General features: G+C 33.4%; 1 protein-coding gene across 4 annotated transcripts in view; it reads right to left on the bottom strand.

Moving 5' to 3' along the window:
- LOC146531953 (sodium channel protein 60E-like) overlaps positions 1 to 19,927 on the bottom strand; it is a 134,186-nt gene that overhangs the window by 17,995 nt on the left and 96,264 nt on the right. For all 4 annotated transcript variants that reach the window (XM_085197145.1, XM_085197146.1, XM_085197147.1 and 1 more), the window contains exons 6-8: positions 19,359 to 19,578; positions 13,050 to 13,184; positions 10,949 to 11,163 (exon numbers count right to left, since the gene is read on the bottom strand). In XM_085197145.1, the coding sequence (XP_085053271.1) occupies positions 10,949 to 11,163; positions 13,050 to 13,184; positions 19,359 to 19,578 (570 nt within the window). The remainder of the gene's footprint in view (positions 1 to 10,948; positions 11,164 to 13,049; positions 13,185 to 19,358; positions 19,579 to 19,927) is intronic.

Here is a 19,927-nt window from a genome sequence, read left to right on the forward strand (position 1 = left end):
GGCGAAGTTTGTCCCGTTTTCCATTAGATATAACACGTTCATAGAAATTAGTTTTACAGAGGCTGATTTGTTTGAATTGTAAATATTAAATTAGTTCCTGATATTCTTTTTGAAAATTTATACAAATACTAGTGGACCCGAACGCGGCTACGCCCGCTTGAACTATACGAATATTTGTTAAATATATTTATGAAATTATTTTCAGTTTTCAATAGAGATGCGTTAAGCAAGCTCATTTTGAGTGACGTTTTCTAACAACAAACTTTGCAAATCGTTGCTTGGCAACGGTCGCATAGCGACAATTTATTTGTTAATAAACATGGCAGAATAAATTGCATGTCAAATTAATAAGTATTTTATTATATTAGTATATATCTAAAATATTACAAATATGATAAAAAAAGTATCCTATGTTCATCCCGGGACCCTCAAGTATCTCTATATGAGTATTTTATCACAATTAATATTAATGTAGGTATGGATATGTATTTTATTTCATTTTAATTGTATAAGGCTTTTGCAAAGTAGTTAAAACTATGCTTTTGAAACAGAGACGCAAGCGTGTACAGTAAACGCAACGGTTGTGGGTTCTTCTCCAAGTCGGAAGAGAAGGAGAAGTCGAAATACTAAACATTTTCCTCGCTTTGGTAAAGAGGTAAAGCACGGCGTTAAGCTCCGTCACCTAACACATAATACCTCAAGAATTCGGTGGTAAGGATCGTAGGGAACGGAAGTGTCTTAGTGAGGAACGTTGGTGCCTGTCGTTAGTTTGTTTTAGTGAGGAGTGTCTTAACTAGGTTCGCAGAAACTATTCAGTCGCTTTGTAGCTGGTATAATGAAAACTACTTTGGAGAGTATTTGCTGAAACTTGGAATGGGTGAAGCGGAAATTAAAAAAATTATACATTCCAATACATATTGTTAATAATATGAGATGAGGAAAACAGAAATTAAATAATTTTCTTTGGTTAATAAAAACAAGCTCAAAAAAATATTATTAATAAGTCACAATATATCTTTATCCTCAGTTTCAAGTCAAATATTTTTTTCAATTTCAGTAAAATATTAATAATATTTTATTACAGGCTTTTATATAAATTTAACATCCGTTTTGGATGAATGATTTATATTAATATTCATATAAATGTAAACATTCCAACGGGTACAAATAAAATATGCTACTATTTATTAAAATATATGTAACTCGTTTACTGAGTTAAAATTAAAACAATATTGTGCATAAACCGCGGAAATTATTTATCGGTTTATAATTATTTTTTAATCACTTTCACGCTGTATCCCGCATGTAACAGAGTAGGCAGAGTAGACGTGCTTTCTAGAAAAGTTAAGAAATGACTTAATAAAATAATATCCCAAATTAATATATATAAAATAACAAAGAAGGAAGAACCAGATATCTAAGCTTAGCTTTGATTGTTATCTAGTTGAGCCGGCATGAAAATCCTACAGAGAACGCTATACTGATTAAACGGGATTACTTAATGAATGTAATTATTATTTAACAACCTTTTTCCCGTCGACGAAATGGAGATCTATGGATGTATACGTTTTGCTTATTGTAAGTGTCTTAATGGAAATAATTGAGACTTACAAGTAAAAGGTAAATAAACTTTAATAGTGTTGTTATTTTTTGTCTTAAAATTATATTCATCTTAGTATTTATTATAGCTGATTTATTTTGTGTAATAAATCCTTTTAGAGGGTTATTTTTAGAATATTTTATTCTAGTTTTTTAATAACTACTAAGCCATGTTATTATATTTGTTTTGCTTAAAATCTCTAGGCCAGTCGTGGCACCGGGGCTCAAGTATGTGAATGTGAACGCGACAGGTTGTTGGTACGATTCCCATTCCAGGATATGAAATCTATATCTATATCTATATATATAATAAAACTGTAAGGGGGGTAAAATCTGTACATTGAATATAAACTAAAAAAAACACTTCAGGGGGACTCAATACAACTAATAGAAGGTAAAAATATGATTTTTGGAATTCTTGTCTGTCTGTCTGTTGTGGCGATTTAACGCAAAAACTACTGGACGGATTTAAAAGAAACCTATTTTGTTACATAGCTAATAGTCTTCGGCAACATATAGGCTATAATTTATTTTGATAGTCCGAATACCTGATGTGAGACCCTAGCAGCCCGCCTAATCTATAAGAGATATCAATACAACGCTTTAGGAAAAGTTATTCAGCGTGATGAGCATTTTCTGTTGACATAATAAAAAATTGGATCCAATGTGGAACCCCAGTCACCCAGCTAAACTTTATAACATATAATTCGTCAGTCGTCTTAAAATAAATTACTCTACGTAATAAACATTTGTTTTGACGTTTACGTAATACCATAATTATTATTTGAAATGGTTCAACACTAAATGATATAAATTTAAGTAAATATGTTAAGTAAATATATACAAATTAAATAAAATTTAAAAAGAAAATTCATAAATCGGTAACATATATGTGTATCACAGAAAAAAACGGTTACATCCTTATAATTTTGAGGCCCTTTGTGGCGCAGTGGTACAAGCACGGGACTATAAACGCGACAGGTTCTGGGTTCGATTCCTACTTCAAGAAATTAAATATTTAATATTTTCATTACTTCACTCTGGAACGAGGCAAAAGTAATTTTATAATATCATTAAAATATACGAAATATCTTCTTTTTTATAAAAATTAATCGCTGAATGTGTTGCTAAGCGCAAATCTCGAGAGCAGCTGTATCGATTTCGCTATTTTTTTATAATACTCCTTGAAGTACGAGGATGGTTCTAATGGAGAGAAAAATTTTAAAAATTACCAGAAAAGGTCCAAAAACATGACTTTTCTATATTCCCATACAAAAGATTCGTATTAATATCTACTTAAAAGTCAATTTGGACTTTAATACCCTACTATAAAGTTTAAATGTTAGTAGCTGGATTCCTGGAAGGCAAAACAATTGAGTGACGTTAGTGTCGTACAATTATTATAGCCCAAGAACCCAGAGCTGCCAGACCGACGTCATTTTAGCAAAGGTGAAATTTTGAGGACTATTAGTCTTACACGTAGTTAAGACAGTATGCTTACTCACTAACTTGAAAATGGGATCCTTTCAGAGGTAGAGAAAAATAACGGTATATCTCTTTCTGGGAAAATGATAAAGCCATCGGATTGATCTGGTTGCTTAGGGTCTGGGGCTAGAGGGGTCTTGAAATAGTCCGTAAATATTATATTTTAAATTTTAGATTTACTTTAATGTAATTTGCCCCAATTTTAAAGAACCTTTATGACGTCTGGCAGAAGTAAAAGTCCACGTGAAAGAATGTGAAATATACATTTTTTACTTTAAAACATATATAAAAATTCTCTTCCTTACTTAACCCATATAGACCCGCCGTGCCCAGATGGGTACACCTACAATAGAACCCTTGTTTTCTTTATATTTTTATTTTTATGCAGTTTATGTCAAGAATTGTAAAGATAAGTAGTATATCCTTATGTTGTAACCGTAAAATCCAATTAAAAATTTTTTACAATCGTTCATTTCGTGCCTTTTGTAAAGCTGTTTCACGAAATCTGTGAAGGCAAAATGTAAGTATATTTATTTTTAAATTTTTCTTCTAAATACATTTGTTTTGGTACAAAACATACTTAAGTACTTAGTATTCTATGTAATATAATTACATTTGATTAGAAAAGAAGAGTCGTAATAGGACAAATTCAACTTTTACGATGCTGTCCCCAATTGGGGCCAATGGGCACATCAGAGGTCAATTTTTATGTTTTTATATGCATGTCCATCCAAAGTTCATAATGACTCTTAGGATATTTAGCGGTCGCAATGAATATAAGGGTCTTCAAGAAGCAATCGCAGTTGTAATTATTGAAGAAAAAGACTTCGGAGAGGTATATTTAGTTGCACTGCCTCTAAAACCAGGTGTGGTAATCGACGAAGAAGAAGATGTAGATATACAAAGCACTGCTAATCTGCCTGCTTACTAATAGAAGCATTTATCAACCTTTTGCTAAGAGACGTAGAGGAACCGTCATCTTGAGCAACCCCGTTGGTGTAAAAGTGATCCAACTACGACTAATATCTTGTATATTCTACGTCTTGAGAAATTTAAGAATTGTTAAAAGATGAAACTCAGCAGTAAAGGATATGAAAAGAAAAACTGAGCCGATTTTGATTACTGCTTTTACCAAGTTAACTAAATTTTATTAGTGCGAAGGTTTTACAGTGTGGTATGAGAGGGGTTGATCAGGCTGATCAATCTTTTTACCTATATAGCAATGCTGTACGTGGCAAAAAATGGTGGTGGGTTTTATCCACACATACATAGGATCTTGCTGTTGCAAATTCGCGGCACCTGCACTTGCTAACTAATATAAACAGGATAGATTAGCTTGATTTTTTCGTTACATCGCTCGTCACGATTTAAGAGACGAAAATATTAACGTATTTATGCGACCAGCAGCTTCTGCAGTACCTAGTATGCAGCACCACGGGGTAGACCACTCCTCCCAAAAATTTTGCTAGCAACTGAGACGTGCAATGTGCCATAAAAAAAACGCGTTGATAGTGTAAAAAGTGTTATAAAACATTTCGTGTCGCTAAAATAGTTTCGAAAATTTAGATACTACATGTGCCCATTGGCCCCATTTAAGGACGGCATTTTTTTTATATTTAAATAAAAAAAAAAATATTTTTTTTTTACGTTTTTTATTTTCTTACATCGATATCTATCAATTATTACCTAAAAAACCTTTTATTTACTGCTAGTTTGGCTATGGGTCTAAATGGGTTAACTGAGCGTTTTCAATTGACACTTCCAAGTGAAAGACCTGTACGCTCACGTGTAACTCTAAGAAAGCTTGAGTGCCCTATATTTAATACCTCTTTCTATGAAAAATCCTTCACAGTTCAAGCAGTGCGCTTATGGAACTCACTACCTAACTCTATACTGTCGGGCAATCCATCTCTAAATACTATTAAAATCAAATTAAAACAACATTTCTTAATCTCAATTAGAATCTTTAGTAGTCGCTTTGTCTTTTTTTTATTAATTTTCTTTTTCAACTCTTTTATGTCATTTTATATATTTATGTAGGTATAGTAATATTGATTAATGTTATGTATATTTGTATGTGGGTTTATTATTATTATTAACATTATATTAAAATACCGCACCCGAATCATTTCTTTTAACATCCCCTACATTCAAGGGTTTCTGGTAGAGATCACTATTAGAGATAAGTTATCCATTGTACACATTTTTTCTGTTGTCATAAGTTTTGTGTACTTTCTTTCTTGTGTGGTCCATAAATAAATGAAAAAAAAAAGAGACTTTCTACTCTAACGCAACCGGAAGTGTGTTTTAAGTTGGCACTATCTCTGAAGGTTTTTTAAGTTAGAGAGTATGCATACAGTCTTAACTACATATTAGACTATCGATCCTCAAAAATTCAGCTTTGCTAAAATGATATAGGTCTGGGGGTCCTGGGATCTCAGTCTATTAATGTCAATATTTGTCAATATTTCTATGGTAAGATGTCACTTGAAATGTAAACATCTCTTTGTGCATCTATATTATTAAATCTAAAAGCCACCAATTTCTATAATATTAAGAAAGTGTTGTGTATTTGTGACTTACTAAATATGCCTTCTATAAGGCGGTGGACAAATTTAGACAAAAGAATCTAATCGTACTGCCCAGAACTTAAAGATTGCAATGAACGTGAGCACGATAGTTGACTGATAATGTAGCAATTTTGAATCGAGCTGCTTTTTGTTACGATATATCAATTGATGCCAGCAGTGCCTTCAGCTGTGTCGCTATTGGACCTATGAACTCAGTTTGCCAATATTGTAAGGTTATTGTAAAAACTCAGTTTGCCAATCAATTTGGTTGCGCAATGATTTTACTATAAGGAAGAGGATTGCCAGTGGTTCCACGTTCAATGCAAGCTGATGAACTGAATTCATGTTTAAAGTCCTCCAAATTGTGGAAACATGTCAAGGTATTACATTTAAGCAAGAATATGCGTGTCATGTTGCAAAATGATCAATCTGGAGACATATTCTCTAAACAACTCATTGCTATTGGTAATGGCAAACTTCCTATAGATGCGCTGACTGGCTGCATCAGCTTTCCTGATAGTTTTTGTCAGTTAACGTCAAAAGATCAGTCATCAAAAGATGAACTCATTCATAAAGTGCTTCCAAATGTTGCTGAAATGTTGCTGATTATTTATTCCATAATTGGTTGAGCGAAAGAGCTTTACTGGCTGCCAAACACACTGATGTAAATGTATTAAATATAAATTTTCAAGATGGCATTTCTGGCAAAATAAGGACACATAAGTCAGTTGATACGGCAACTAATGAAGATGATGTCGTGAACTATCCACCGGAATTTTTAAATTCACTTCATTTGCCAGGATTGTCGCCTCACAACCTTCAATTAAATCTTGAATGTGTAGTTATAAGTTTGCGAAATATTAACCAAATGAAATTTTGTAACGGCACACGATTAGCGATAAAAAAATAATGAATAACGTAATAGAACCAATCATATTGAAAGGAAAGTAAAAAGAAGACGTTTTGATACCCCGCATCCCAATGATTTCAACTGACGACTACAGTTTCCAGTACGGCTTGCTTTGGCAATGACTATAAACAAATCCCAGGGACAGTTATTAAGTGTTAGTGGTATTAATATAGAAAACTCATGTTTCTCGCATGGTCTATTGTATGTTGCCTGTTCCCGTGTTGGAAAACCATCTGCTCTGTTTGTTTACGCGCCAGATAACGAAACAAAAAATAACGTGTACTATAAAGTACTACAATGAAAATGAAACTGAATTTAGAATAAGTAAAAATAAAATAAAATATAATAAGTAGGCATCATAATAAGATATCAGAAATTGTTATTTTTATTATAATTTTGAATGAATATTATAAGAATCAAAAATGATTTAAGTTTTTATTTTTTTTATCTTACTAGCCGACCCGGTGTCGCGAATAGCAGAATACATTTAAAAAAAATCGACTGTTAGGCGATACGAAGTTCGCGGGTCTGCTAGTAATTAATAATTTAATTTCTTCGTTCTGGTGCAAAATTCAAAATTGCAAAAAAAATGGGGAGCGGAGTGTTTTAAAATTAGACTTCCTCTGCCTGCCTACTTCATGTGGGATACAGCTTTAAAAGCTTTTTTAAGCATTTCTAGAGTTTTTCAAAAGAAAACATTACATTTACAACTATCGTTTGTATAATATAAGGAAAACTTGTGTTTTTCCTCTTGACATAGATATTTCTAATATATGTATAAGCATAAGCAAGCATCCCTCACACTCTTGCCGCCAGATTGTATCTCCTTTACGCAATATTGATTCTCCTCCCACCAAACCGTATTCCGCCGATTCACTGTATATAATGACATTCCTGTTACCTTCTGTATTAGTTTAATGTAGATATACGTTAAATAACTATAGAATTTGCCTTGGTTTATTCGCCGATTTTAATTTTAAAAAAATATAAACTTAAAAAAAATCCTCCGTTCCCCACTTTCTGCCGAATTCTGGAGGAATTGCGTGTTGAGTGGTAGAACTTAAAGCCACGCTTTACCTCGACACCAGAGCGAAGAAATGGATTAAATTTAAATAAACAATTCATCTCCTTGAGTGGAGATCGAAACCACAACCAGTCGATTTTACAGTCACACTTCTGGCCTCTGGGCCACGACTGGCCTCAAAAAATAAATAGTATAATATAAATAGTAAAAAAAAATTGTAAAAACTCATTTCATACAGTAAATAGACGGGTAAACGCTAACGTCGCGCTATACGGTGAAACAATATCGCAATAAACAATCCAAATACTAACAGAATAACATGCCTCTATTGTTTATCTTAGGATAATAAACAACGCTATTTGTATTTATTGATGGGTACAATATTAGTAGTTCTGCTATATTTATATTTTAATGTATATTTTCATTTTCTGGCTCTGGTGTCGAGGCAAAGCAGGGTGTTGTGTTCCGCCAATTAAAAGAAAATTTTAAACATCCCCTTCCTCGATGGGAATCGAATCCACAACCTTTGTTCACATTTCTATTGCTAAAAAACTAAAACTAGCGAGCAAAAAGTTTAAATGAATGGCATACTTAAATGCACATAATAATAACGACGGATCCCACCTAGCCCATGAGATTACCGCCATGTGGGATGTCAATGCGACTATCATTGTGCCGATAGTGGTTTCGGTTAACGGTTTAATAGCGAAAAGCCTCGACCAACACCTTAAGAGGCTATCGCTTAGCTGTTGGATCAAGAACCGGATACAGAAGGCAGTGTTACTTGAGACGGCACGTATTGTGCGGCGGTTCCTCTCTCTGGAGCCCTAGCCACCAATGGCTTGGACCCTTGTCCCGCCCTCGGAAGAGTGGTTTTTTATATTTTTAAATGTATTTTTTTATAATAATTTATATTTAAAAATGTAAAATTGATTCACTAATTTAATAAAAGTATATTCAACGACTTCGGATCCCACATACTTATGTTTTATACAAACTATGTTTCTATATAAATTGTAATAGGGTTGTGCCATCCTACCCGCAATACCTATAAATGTCGACTTAAAACCCCGCTAATATTTATGTACATTGGTTCAAAACTTCTAGGAGCAGCCGGACGAACTATTATTTATGAGTCGTTTTTGTAACATAGTATGAGAACAAATTTCATCTTATTTTATTAGGGTTAACTCGAATAATATATACTCTATGGTACATACTTCTCAATTCAATTGAACAAAATGTTACGAATGTAACGGAAATAGCGATACTCCATTACTTTTACGGGGAATGTTCTTAGCATTTAATGATCGGTATAAATTTGTTTTTTATTCTGTGTCACGTGGTATTGTTATCTGGGCACGTAGATTAGATAGTATTAGTTTTGGTTTTCTATTAAAAAAATCAGCTTTAAGCTGAATGTAAGCCCGCATATAGCAGGGCAGAGGGAACCTTGGTGCTAAAACACTACGTTTCCCATTTTCCGCCGATATGTCGAGGCATTGTATGTTGAGTGGCGGAACTCAATGTCGGATTTTTGTCTTGTTGCCAGAGCGAAGATAATGAAAATATTAATAAGCAATTCATTCCTTGGAGTGGGGATCGAACCCACTACCGTTGTGTTACAGTCACACCTTTGTGCCTCTGCGCCATGACGGCCTTAATTGGTATATGGTTTCGTTATTCGAAAATGTAGTACATATAGACTTATTTTAATAAACATGTTATCTATAAATTTTAAATGGTTTCTTAAACTCTGACATGAGAAACATAAAATTATATACTATAACATAAAATAAAACAATAGAAATACAAAAAGTATATAAACGCTAATTGCTTGATATTTCAATATGAAAAAGGCGGCTGTCCTTTTAAAATCCCGCAATGCACCAAAAACCCATGGCTGGTTGATTTATTATGACACACCATTGCCTATTATAGGGTTTATTTGTTTAAAAAAAACACGGCATTGGGTCTTCATTATGTTTGGATTTAGACAGAAAAGGGTAAGGGACGGAAAAATAAGAAAATAAATAGGGTTTTAGTAAGCTGGTCAAGATAGGGATTCTCAGGGAAATCCCCTAGATTTAGTAATTTAATCTATATGGTAATGAGAATTAGTTTGTGTTGGCTTAAATTATAGCACCAAACAAAAACTATTTGGCACTGTCTTAAGCACGTATTAACGTTAATCCTTCTACTTCTGTCTATAATAAGAAAAAAAGGTAAAAGTAAAGAAATAATATAACTTATAGTTAAATAACAATACTAACTTATAAAATAATTAAATTTATATAAATATTTTTTTCTATACAACCGAATCGGCTCATTGAATTTTCTATACCTCGAAGTTATCGTCCAAAGAGAATTTAGTCACTTAGGTCCATCTAGAGATAACGCAAATTCAGTGATTATATTTATGCAGTAAGGACTTAGTGACAACTTCGGTTAAAATAACCTAATATCACATAAATATAGTAGCACCGTAAATACTGAAAAACGAACAAAATTGTTTTTTATTAACAGATTTAAAAGTCTTCCAGTTCTTTAAAAAGAACCTTGAATTCTTGGCTTCCTTGCCGTTAAAGCTTTTATAACATAAATAGACTGTCCACCGTCTAGTCTTTATTTCTACCGCCGGAGGGCAAAGTGCCAACTATATTTATTTCATTTGTTCGAGCGTCGAGGTAACGAAATGGCGATAAAAGGTAATTTCAACGTTTTAAGTTATTAGTTTAACTTTTTATAGCTTCACCCTGTATATCGCACATAGCAGTATAGGCAGAGGGAACCTGGGAACCTAGTATTAAGACACTCCATTCTCATTGCGAAACTTTTGTTCTCCGTTTTCCGCAGAATTCAGGCATTTCGTGTAGGGTGGCGGAACTTAACGCCGCGCTTTGAGTGTTTGATTTTCATTAAAATTTTGATTCGGCTTTATCATAGCGACAATGGGTTATTTAAAGATAACTTGCTTTTACTGATATATTTTTTTCTTATAGAATCGTACGATAGTGGAGTAAAACATAATAGTAAAGTATCTATCTATAAGGAAAATGTCTATTTTTTACTTGTCCCCAAGGCTCCATAGAAATGGAAAATGTATTTTTATGTACATATTTTTATTATGTACTTTATTTAATTAAAAAATAAAAATGTTTGAAGCCGTCACGGCGCAGTGGCTCAAGCATGACTGTAATGTGATGAATGTGGGTTCAATTCCCACTCAGAAATGAATAATTATTAGAACCGCCATTAAACACGCAATTCCTAGAAAAATCTTTTTACCAAAAATGTGAAGAATTATTTTTTTAATTAAATTTTTCATATGTAAGTCTAAGAGTTCATACAAAAACTCACCTTTCAGTGACAGTAACTGTGTTTGTGTGATGTATAGTGCTTTTCCCTCTTTTACGTCTTCTCGTTCGTTTTCTGGAATACGAGGCGAGTAGTAAGCCTTTTCTGGCGTCAATACGCTTTTTGGAGTCCCTTGCTAACGTCCTTACCGCAAGGGATGTGGGGTCAAAACTGAATGTGGAATCGTCACGGTGCTCGTTGAGATCTTTCTTCCTTTCCTAATAAGAAAACATGATATATTGTATAGCAATATTTAGATATATTATATACATAAGCTTTCATCGTAAATATAGCCCTTTTTTTGGGCTTCGGAGTCGGGTATAAAATATATTTGATATAGTTGATTTTTAAATTACAATTATATAAAACACCATAATTGATATCGTGAATCTTCAATTTCCGCTGAATTCTTCGAAATATTTCTGTGTTGAGTGTCAGCACTTAACACCGTTCTTTAGCCAACGTACCAGAAAAACTAAAAGAAAAGATTAAATGGGAATCGAACCCGTAGTTCCACTACAAAATTATGCTGTGTTATATAATACAATAGCATTCATAGTAATTAAATTGTATTTTCGTATATTCTTGTTTTTTAGTTCTAGAGTTTCGAGTATCCTCAACTATACAGTATATATAGTATAAACTAACTATATTTAGACGTAGTATTATGAAACTTGAGTCCCACAAACTATTAAGTTTACAGCAGGTGGCCAGAACCACAACACATATGAATATGATTAACTGAAGATAAACGAGCTCTACAAACCACCGCATACTGCATTATACTTGCGACTCCTTAGAGAACTTGGAAGTGAGAGATCTCTCTCATAACCATTCATTTGTATGAGCTAATAGCTTTCACACTACGCCGTCAAAAAAATAATTCTTAGCTTCTCACATTTTTACTTAATATTGTAAAAGTGAAAAGTTTGTATATTTGAATACGCTAATCTCAGTAGCGTCTGTTTCGAATGTTTTGTTAATTTCATCAAGGAAAGGTTATATTAAATCGCGTTAATCTATATATATAAAATCGAAAGGTCACTCACTCATCATGAAATCCCAGAAACTACATGTGCTAGGAATCTCAAATTTTGCATAGGAATTATTTATAGGACGTAGGTGCTCGTAGGTTTGCAATATTCGATTTCTAAGGGGTTGTTTTTGGGGTCGAAAGTTTGTATGAAACTTCGTTACTACAATAAATGCTAGGAGTCTCTCAAGTATTGCATAGACGTCACTAGGACGTAGTCATGGAGACAGAAATTAATAATAACATAGTTCACTAGAGAGTATTAACACTGATCTTCGACCATAAAAAGTGATTCACTGCAAAAAAGGACACTTCCGCCTAAAACCTCAATAATAAGAATAGTTTATTTCACAAATAAAGTCAGTAAAATGCAAAATTGATAGCACCATAAATCCCACCAGATACGGAAAGGAGAGTCAGGAGTGAGGCAATTTGTTGCGGGAATTCACCCGTTAGTGTTCGCTGAGTCGCAGCACGTAGCACGTCGTTATAGTGCCTGCGTCAGTGACGTATCTAACCTATACTGTAGTATTTCATTGTTAACGATTTTAGCTAGTAAACCTTGGTTTTTGTAGGTGTATCGATACTAAAGTGAGGTATTTTATACTGGTAGAGTAGGTTCGATTCCCACTTGAGTAAATGAAATATATATTTTTTATTTATTCGCTTGGGAAATGAAAATAATTAATTCCCTCGAGTGGAATCCATCTCACAACCGTTGCTCTTATTAGATGCTTTGCCGTTGCGGCACAACGACTCTATTACATACATACATAGCTTCACGCTTTATGGGATGATTCACGATTTCAGGGATAAAGCGTGAACCGTCAGAGAGAACGGAGCTACATACCTCTTTCGCCTCGTCCACTGTCATCAACCGCTTCATATATGACCTCCAGTATCTTTGTAAATCGAGGTCGCCCCCTACCTCTCTTACCGCTCACTTTTCCATCATAGATCTTTTTGCCATTCTTTCATCACTCATTCGTTCGACGCGTCCAAACCAGCTGAGCCCGTTCTTCTTCATTCTCACTGTGACATCCTCGCTATTTTATATTAAAATAGGCTTACCTCTTGCGTAATTTGCGATTCTTCCTCGTAGCTAAGCGCTACGACGGCAAGCATCAGGTTGATGAGGTAGAAGGATCCGAAGAACACAACCACGGTGAAAAAAGACACTGACATCGGCCCACAAGACGATAAGACCTGCAATAAATATATTCTATTAGTAAAATCATTCAATGATGTAGCTAATATTAATATTATTATATATAATTTTTTCATGATTTACGAAATAACAGAATAGTTGAATTTATTTTAATAAAGTATTTTAGTACAATATATTTTTTAAATACATTAAAGTTTAGCTAATTGATGATAATTATAATATTAATATTAGAAATATAAATACGATATCAAACATGTTTATATATAAGGTTTTTAACCTCAAAATTAGTTAAATATATTTAAACAAACATTTTTTAAAGTAATTCGCCGATTAAGCTAGCAAAATTTACCCCGATCAATTTTTAATTGCATCGTCTAATTGGCTTAGCATATAAAGCGATCATTTGCTTAAAAAATTCAGCTTTTGACTTCAATATTTATGGTATAAAAATTTAAGATATTTTTAATATAATTTTCTTGTATATGTTTACGTGAAGCAGGGGCACAGGCACTGTTAACCCAATGGTCGTGGGTTCGATTGCCTTTCAGAGGAAAGAAATATTCTTTTTATTTTCTTTTTCTGGTAATGAGGCAGATTACATCATTAAATGCCGCCATGCAACGTAATTAATTCTCAAGAATTGGGCGGAATGTGGGGGACACTTCTCTTAATGGGGAACGGAGTGTTTTACACAAACGAACATTAGGGTCGCAGGTTCCCTCTGCCTACCTTGTAATTAACGGAATATAGCGTTAAGCTAAAAAACAGTAGGTTTAAATCTACATAATTATATTCAACATGTACTGTGATAACATCAATAAAAAAATAAATTTCAATTTAACTCAAAAAACCCTACATTCTGAATGTGGAAAAACGATGGTAGTCACTGCGTTAAGTTTAAATGGTACAATATATTTCCTGAACAGCATCAACTCATTTGAGCCATTAGCGCTTTGTATCGGTGCCAAGTCCTGGACTCCCCTCATAACTTGCGTTGCCTTAATCATATATTACGAGGGTATGTGTAAATTATATGATGCGCCAGTCGTAGTGCAGGGGTATATGGTATGACTGTAAATGTGACAGGTTGTGGGTTCGATTCCGAGTTGAGGAAATGAAATGTTTAATATTTTCATATTTTCGCTCTGTTGGCGAGGGAATGTACAGCGTTGAGTTTCGCCACTTAACATGTGATTTAGAATTCGTAGGAAATTGGGAAACGGAGTGCCTTAACACTAGGTTCCCTCTGCCTACCCTGATGTGTGCGGGACACAGCATGAAGCTGATAAAAAGAAATAAAAAAAACAATATGTAAGCTTCGTCCACATGAAATCGAAATTATGAACGATTACGTGTATTCCTAACTTGTATAAACAGTGCCAATTAACCTACATTTGTTTCTATTTTGTACACACAAAGTAATTTTGATGTTGCTTTTATGTTCTACGTATTGCAAATACTAAGGCCAGGTCAATCATAACCTAAACTATACGAGATACTCGTATATTAGCAGAGGGAACATAGTGTTTAGACACTCCGCTCCCATTAAGACACCTCCGTAACCCAATTTCCACCACCATTAACTTACCGAGTAAGTTAGTATTATAAAGCATGAAATATCTTCAAATTCTAAAATAATATTTATTATATTAAATTTGAAGATTTGTGGGTTTATATTTTTAATTACATTTTCTAACATTGTAAATTTTTCGCTCTCTGCGAAAGAGGCATTAAGTGCTAATTCCCACTATTCTCCGCACACACTAGATGGCAAAACTTAATTCTAAGATTGAATTAATAAGATATAGAGACATATGTAAAACAAATATAAGCATTTTCTTCAGTAGAATTGGAATTTACAACCAAATTTTTAGACACGTGTCGTTTTATTATGGCGGGAAAAACCTCGTTATATTAATTATCTCAAAGTCCATATAAACAAATAATAATTAGCACTCGAGGTACTTAACTCCTAAGCAATTAAAACACATAGAAGTGAGCGAGCTAAGTGCGGGCGAAAGTTTAACTTAACGAGAAAATAAGCTTTATTTAATTAAATTACTTTACAATTAGCGTTACTAAGAAATGTACTTTTCTAGCCATTGTAAATAGTAGTTTTAGTGCAACTGCAGTATTTTTATTAAGAAAAAAAAAAATCAGCATCACGCTGTATCCCGTAATTTATCACTTATTTTTTCACTCGTTTTATATAAGAGTCTTTATTCGCTTACATTTTAAGCCTTTACCTATTAAATATAAAATTGTTAATAGAGAAAATATAAATAAATGCTTTATTTAGAAAATAACGTAATATTCTTTCGAGTTGTAAAGACGAGAATACTTCATTAACTTGGAAACGTAACCATTCCACGAAAAAGATCGACAAAAAATATTTCCACAGTAATGACGTCCACGTCGAGTGTCACTCTGAAATATATTTTATCTTTTGATATTCGGTTTGTGGGAACCTAATTGAAGTTCGTTAAATAATTAAGAAGAAATTTAATGACTTGTGGATTGTGAGCTAAAGTTGATTTTGAGAGGTGCTTCTATAAGAAATATAATAAGCATACATGTTGAAAACATCATATTTTACACTATTAATAAAAAAATATAGAAAAAAAAAAACAATTTTTAACTTTGTACTAGATTGAATCCACAATCACCCCATTTCCATTCAGATACTAGTTCACTGCGCCACCATAGACCAAAAAAATCGTAGAACAACTAAAGTAATACCAAGAATAAATGAAGAGAAATGAAACTGAGTTTATTCAGCTTGATATTGTGGGTTCAGGTGAGTCAAGTTTCAACTTTTCAGTAAAAATAAATGAATAAATCAGCTTCACGCTGAATCCCGCATACAGCAGGGACAGCAGAGGGAACCTAGTGTTAAGTCTCTCCGTTCCCCACTTTCCGTCAAATTCTGGAGGCATTGCGTGTTGAGTGGCAGAACTCAACGCCGCGCTTTGCCTCGACACCAGAGCGAAGAAATGGAAATATAAACTTTAATAAATATTTCACTTCCTCGAGTGTGGATCGAACCGACAACCGTCGCGTTACAGTCACACCCTTGTGCTGCTACGCCACGACGGCCCCAATCTAAGAAATGAATCCCACCCCAAAATCTAAGAAATGTTTACATTTAAAAATATTTTCAGTTTCCGGGTCCGATTAATTAAAATTCTTTTACTCTAAAGCAATTAGGAAGTAGAATGCGAAGTGATTTTTCTCTAATCTCTCTCTACCGTTGAGACTTTCTTAAGGTCGTTGTTGCACAGCAGCTCAGTGTCTGACTTTAAGCGATACTTTCAATTATAACTCGGTGGAGTCGGTGGAGACAAGGCAAAGCTTGATATTAAGATCCGTTCAACACAAAACCTTTTGAAAATTACATGAAAAACTGGGTTTCCTTTATCAAACCTGCTATATGCGTGATACTGCGTGAAGTGTACAACAAAATCCTTCTATTTAACTTACATTTAAGTGTCATTATTTCCTTATTTATATTATATTCTGGCATAAACTGTGGTAATAGCTCGTATTTACCTAATGGATTGTAAACATCTTAAGCATATTGTAAACCAGATTAAATAGGATAGGATAACTGTAGTTAGCCTCTCAATAATAATGATAGTTTATAGTGACATATACACTGTGCAAGTCATATAAACTTACATAGTTTAATAGTCATTACTCTATAGTATAGTGGTTAATTTATATTGTTACTAACTTTTACCTCTGTCTTTGTCTACTTTTATAATTCTTTTTCGATTGAGCACGTGAAAATAGCTTAGTATGGTTTTTTATTTAATGTGAATAATCACTATCTCTCTCAGCTTCACGTTCTATTCCGCATGTAGCAGGGTAGCCAGAGTGAGATTAGACACCAGAGCGAAGAAATAAAAATATTAAATATGTCATTTCTGCAAGTGGGAATTGAACCACAACCTGTCTCGTCGACAGGCACACGCCTATTCCACTGGTCTCTGATAATTAATATATTTCCAAAAAATCCAATAACATCGTAGATTTTATTCTCAAAGGCTATATTGACTCAGCTTTTATACATACATATAATTTTGTATGTATACCTAATACAAGAGTAAAGACCCTATTACCAACAGCTTTAATTAATTTACCGAGGGCTCAAGGGGGGCAGTTACAAGGTATTATTATGGTAGGGTACCTTGTAAGATGGATTGAAGATACCCTGAAGGTACCAAGTGTACATAGATATTAGTTTTATCTTATTCAAAGTAGCGCCTAAGTCAACAGGGGTGGTTTTATCTTGTTTAAGTATATTAATAATGAAAGTAAGTTTCGTATGTACCTGGTATAAATAAATTATAAATGTGAAAGTTTGTGAAAATGGATGTTTGTTTGATTTTCACGCAAAAACTACTGAATGAAACATAAAAATAGATTTAATTGATGAAATTTATGTAATATTATAAATTCGAAAGTAACTCTGTCTGTCTGTCTGTCTGTCTTTTACGCAATCAGGGCCGCTAATTTAATTGTGATAAAATACTCACATAGAGATACTTGAGGATCTCAGGATGAACATAGGATACTTTTTTTTCTCATATTATCTATAGTAATACTAATGATATATACCAATATATTAAAATACTTATTAATTTGACATGCAATTTATTCTGACATGTTAAAAACAACCGTCGCTATGCGACCGTTGGTAAGCCACGATTTGCAAAGTTTGTTGTTAGAAAACGTCACCCAAATGAACTTGCTTAACGCATCTCTCTATCGAAAACTGAAAATAATTTCATAAATATATAATAACTAGCGGCCCGCTCGCGGTTTCATCCGCGTCAACTATGTTATTATTAATTTCTGTCTCCATGACTACGTCCTAGTGACGTCTATGCAAAATTTGAGACTCCTATCATTTGTAGTAACAAAGTTTCATACAAACTTTCGACCCCAAAAACAACCCCTTAGAAGTCGAATATTGCAAATGCCCGTCTTAGCGAGCACCTACGTCCTATAAGTAACTCCTATGCCAAATTTGAGATTCCTAGCACATGTAGTTTCTGAGATTTCGTGATGAGTGAGTGACCTTTCGATTTTATATATATAGATAATAATAATAAAATAATACTTTATTGCACAAATAAGAAGAGAAAAAAAAATTCAAATCATTAGAAACACGATTAACAAGTGTGCAATGGCGGCCTTATCACAAGCGATTTCTTACAGGCAACCAAAGAAAAAACGGAAGGATTAAATTTAGAAAAGAAGGCAGAAAGGTGCAAAAAGTACATAAAATATATAAAAACCAATATTCAGAGAACACAAAATAGTTTAATACATACATTTATACATACATATGTAGGCATTTGTGAAGATATGTATGTATATATGTAGATATATACATACATATCTTCACAAATGCCTACATACATACATATATACATACATACAACAATTAAAGATAAATACATATATAATTATAATATTGTCGTTTTATGAATTGAGTTGGAGATAGTAAAGTTTAAGACGTCGTTTAAAAATCCCAATTGACTGGGACCGTCTTACTTCCAGCGGCAACTTATTCCATAGCTTTACTGTTTTAACCGTAAAAGAGTCACTATAGCATTTCGTGTGGCATAGAGGAATTTCGAGGATATGGTTAAGGTGGGAACGGAGGTTTTGGGAATGAAAGGTGTCTGACCCCAGGAACTTAAAACGCTCCTTGAGGTAGGATGGTGTAACAGGATTGAAAAGGATGCTATAAAGAAGAGTGAGGGCATGCAAGTTACGCCTGTATTTAATAAATATTCGTATAGTTAAAGCGGGTGTAGCCGCTTTCGGGTCCATTAGTAATATATAAATTAATTTAAGCGGACCAAGTAAAATGTACTAAAGAGTAATTGTAAAATTAGAATAAAACACTTTTTGAGTTTATTCTTAAAAACTGCTCGTAACAAGAATATTTTAATGTCTACATTTTAACGTGGCTGTGGCATTTATGGTTTACCATAAAGGTGGCTGGTGCGCTCCAAGCATAAATTCTATGTGTCGTATAAGATAAATGTTTTCTTAACTTTATTTATTCAATATGTGATATTATGTAAACGAAAGATATGTGAATGAAATAAATAATCTAAAAATAAAAAAAAAACATTTTTATTTGAGGATTTACTTATACCTATACAGATATATTTAAGAAAAAAAGACCAACTCACCATATTATAAACATTCTCCCAATAGTCCAAGGTAATGAGCTGGAAGGTAGTCAGCATAGACCACAGGAAGTTATCGAAGTTGGTGTACCCGTGGTTGGGGTTGGGTCCTATGCACAGGCACGTGAACTGCGGCGGGCAGTGCCTCGCACCGGTCAGGTTGCCGCAGATTATAGGCACTTCTTCATCGTCCACCATCCAATGTGATGAGTTGCTTATCCATCTGTGGTGACAGCATGTTTTTAGTTTTTTCTTTAGTTTTACGCTGTATCTTGCATATAGCTGTGTGGAAACCAAGTGTTAAGACACTCTGTTTTTAATGCTGTGCTTTGTTTTGTTACCAGAGTAAGGGAAATAATTAAAATTACTTTACAATTTTTACAATTTACAATTTTATAATACACGATGATAACACATTTAGTAGGTAAGTTCCAAGTTTTGACAGTGCAAATTCGCATAAAATCTAAATTTTCATTTTGAAATTATATATATTACAGATACATTATAATGTCTTTAAAACTTAAATATATTACAGATACATTGTAATGTCTTTAAAACTTAAATATATTACA

Source organism: Heliconius melpomene, chromosome 14 (genome assembly GCF_056956725.1).
Source record: "Heliconius melpomene rosina isolate 202511_hmr_F chromosome 14, ASM5695672v1, whole genome shotgun sequence".
Taxonomy (NCBI): Eukaryota; Metazoa; Arthropoda; class Insecta; order Lepidoptera; family Nymphalidae; genus Heliconius; species Heliconius melpomene.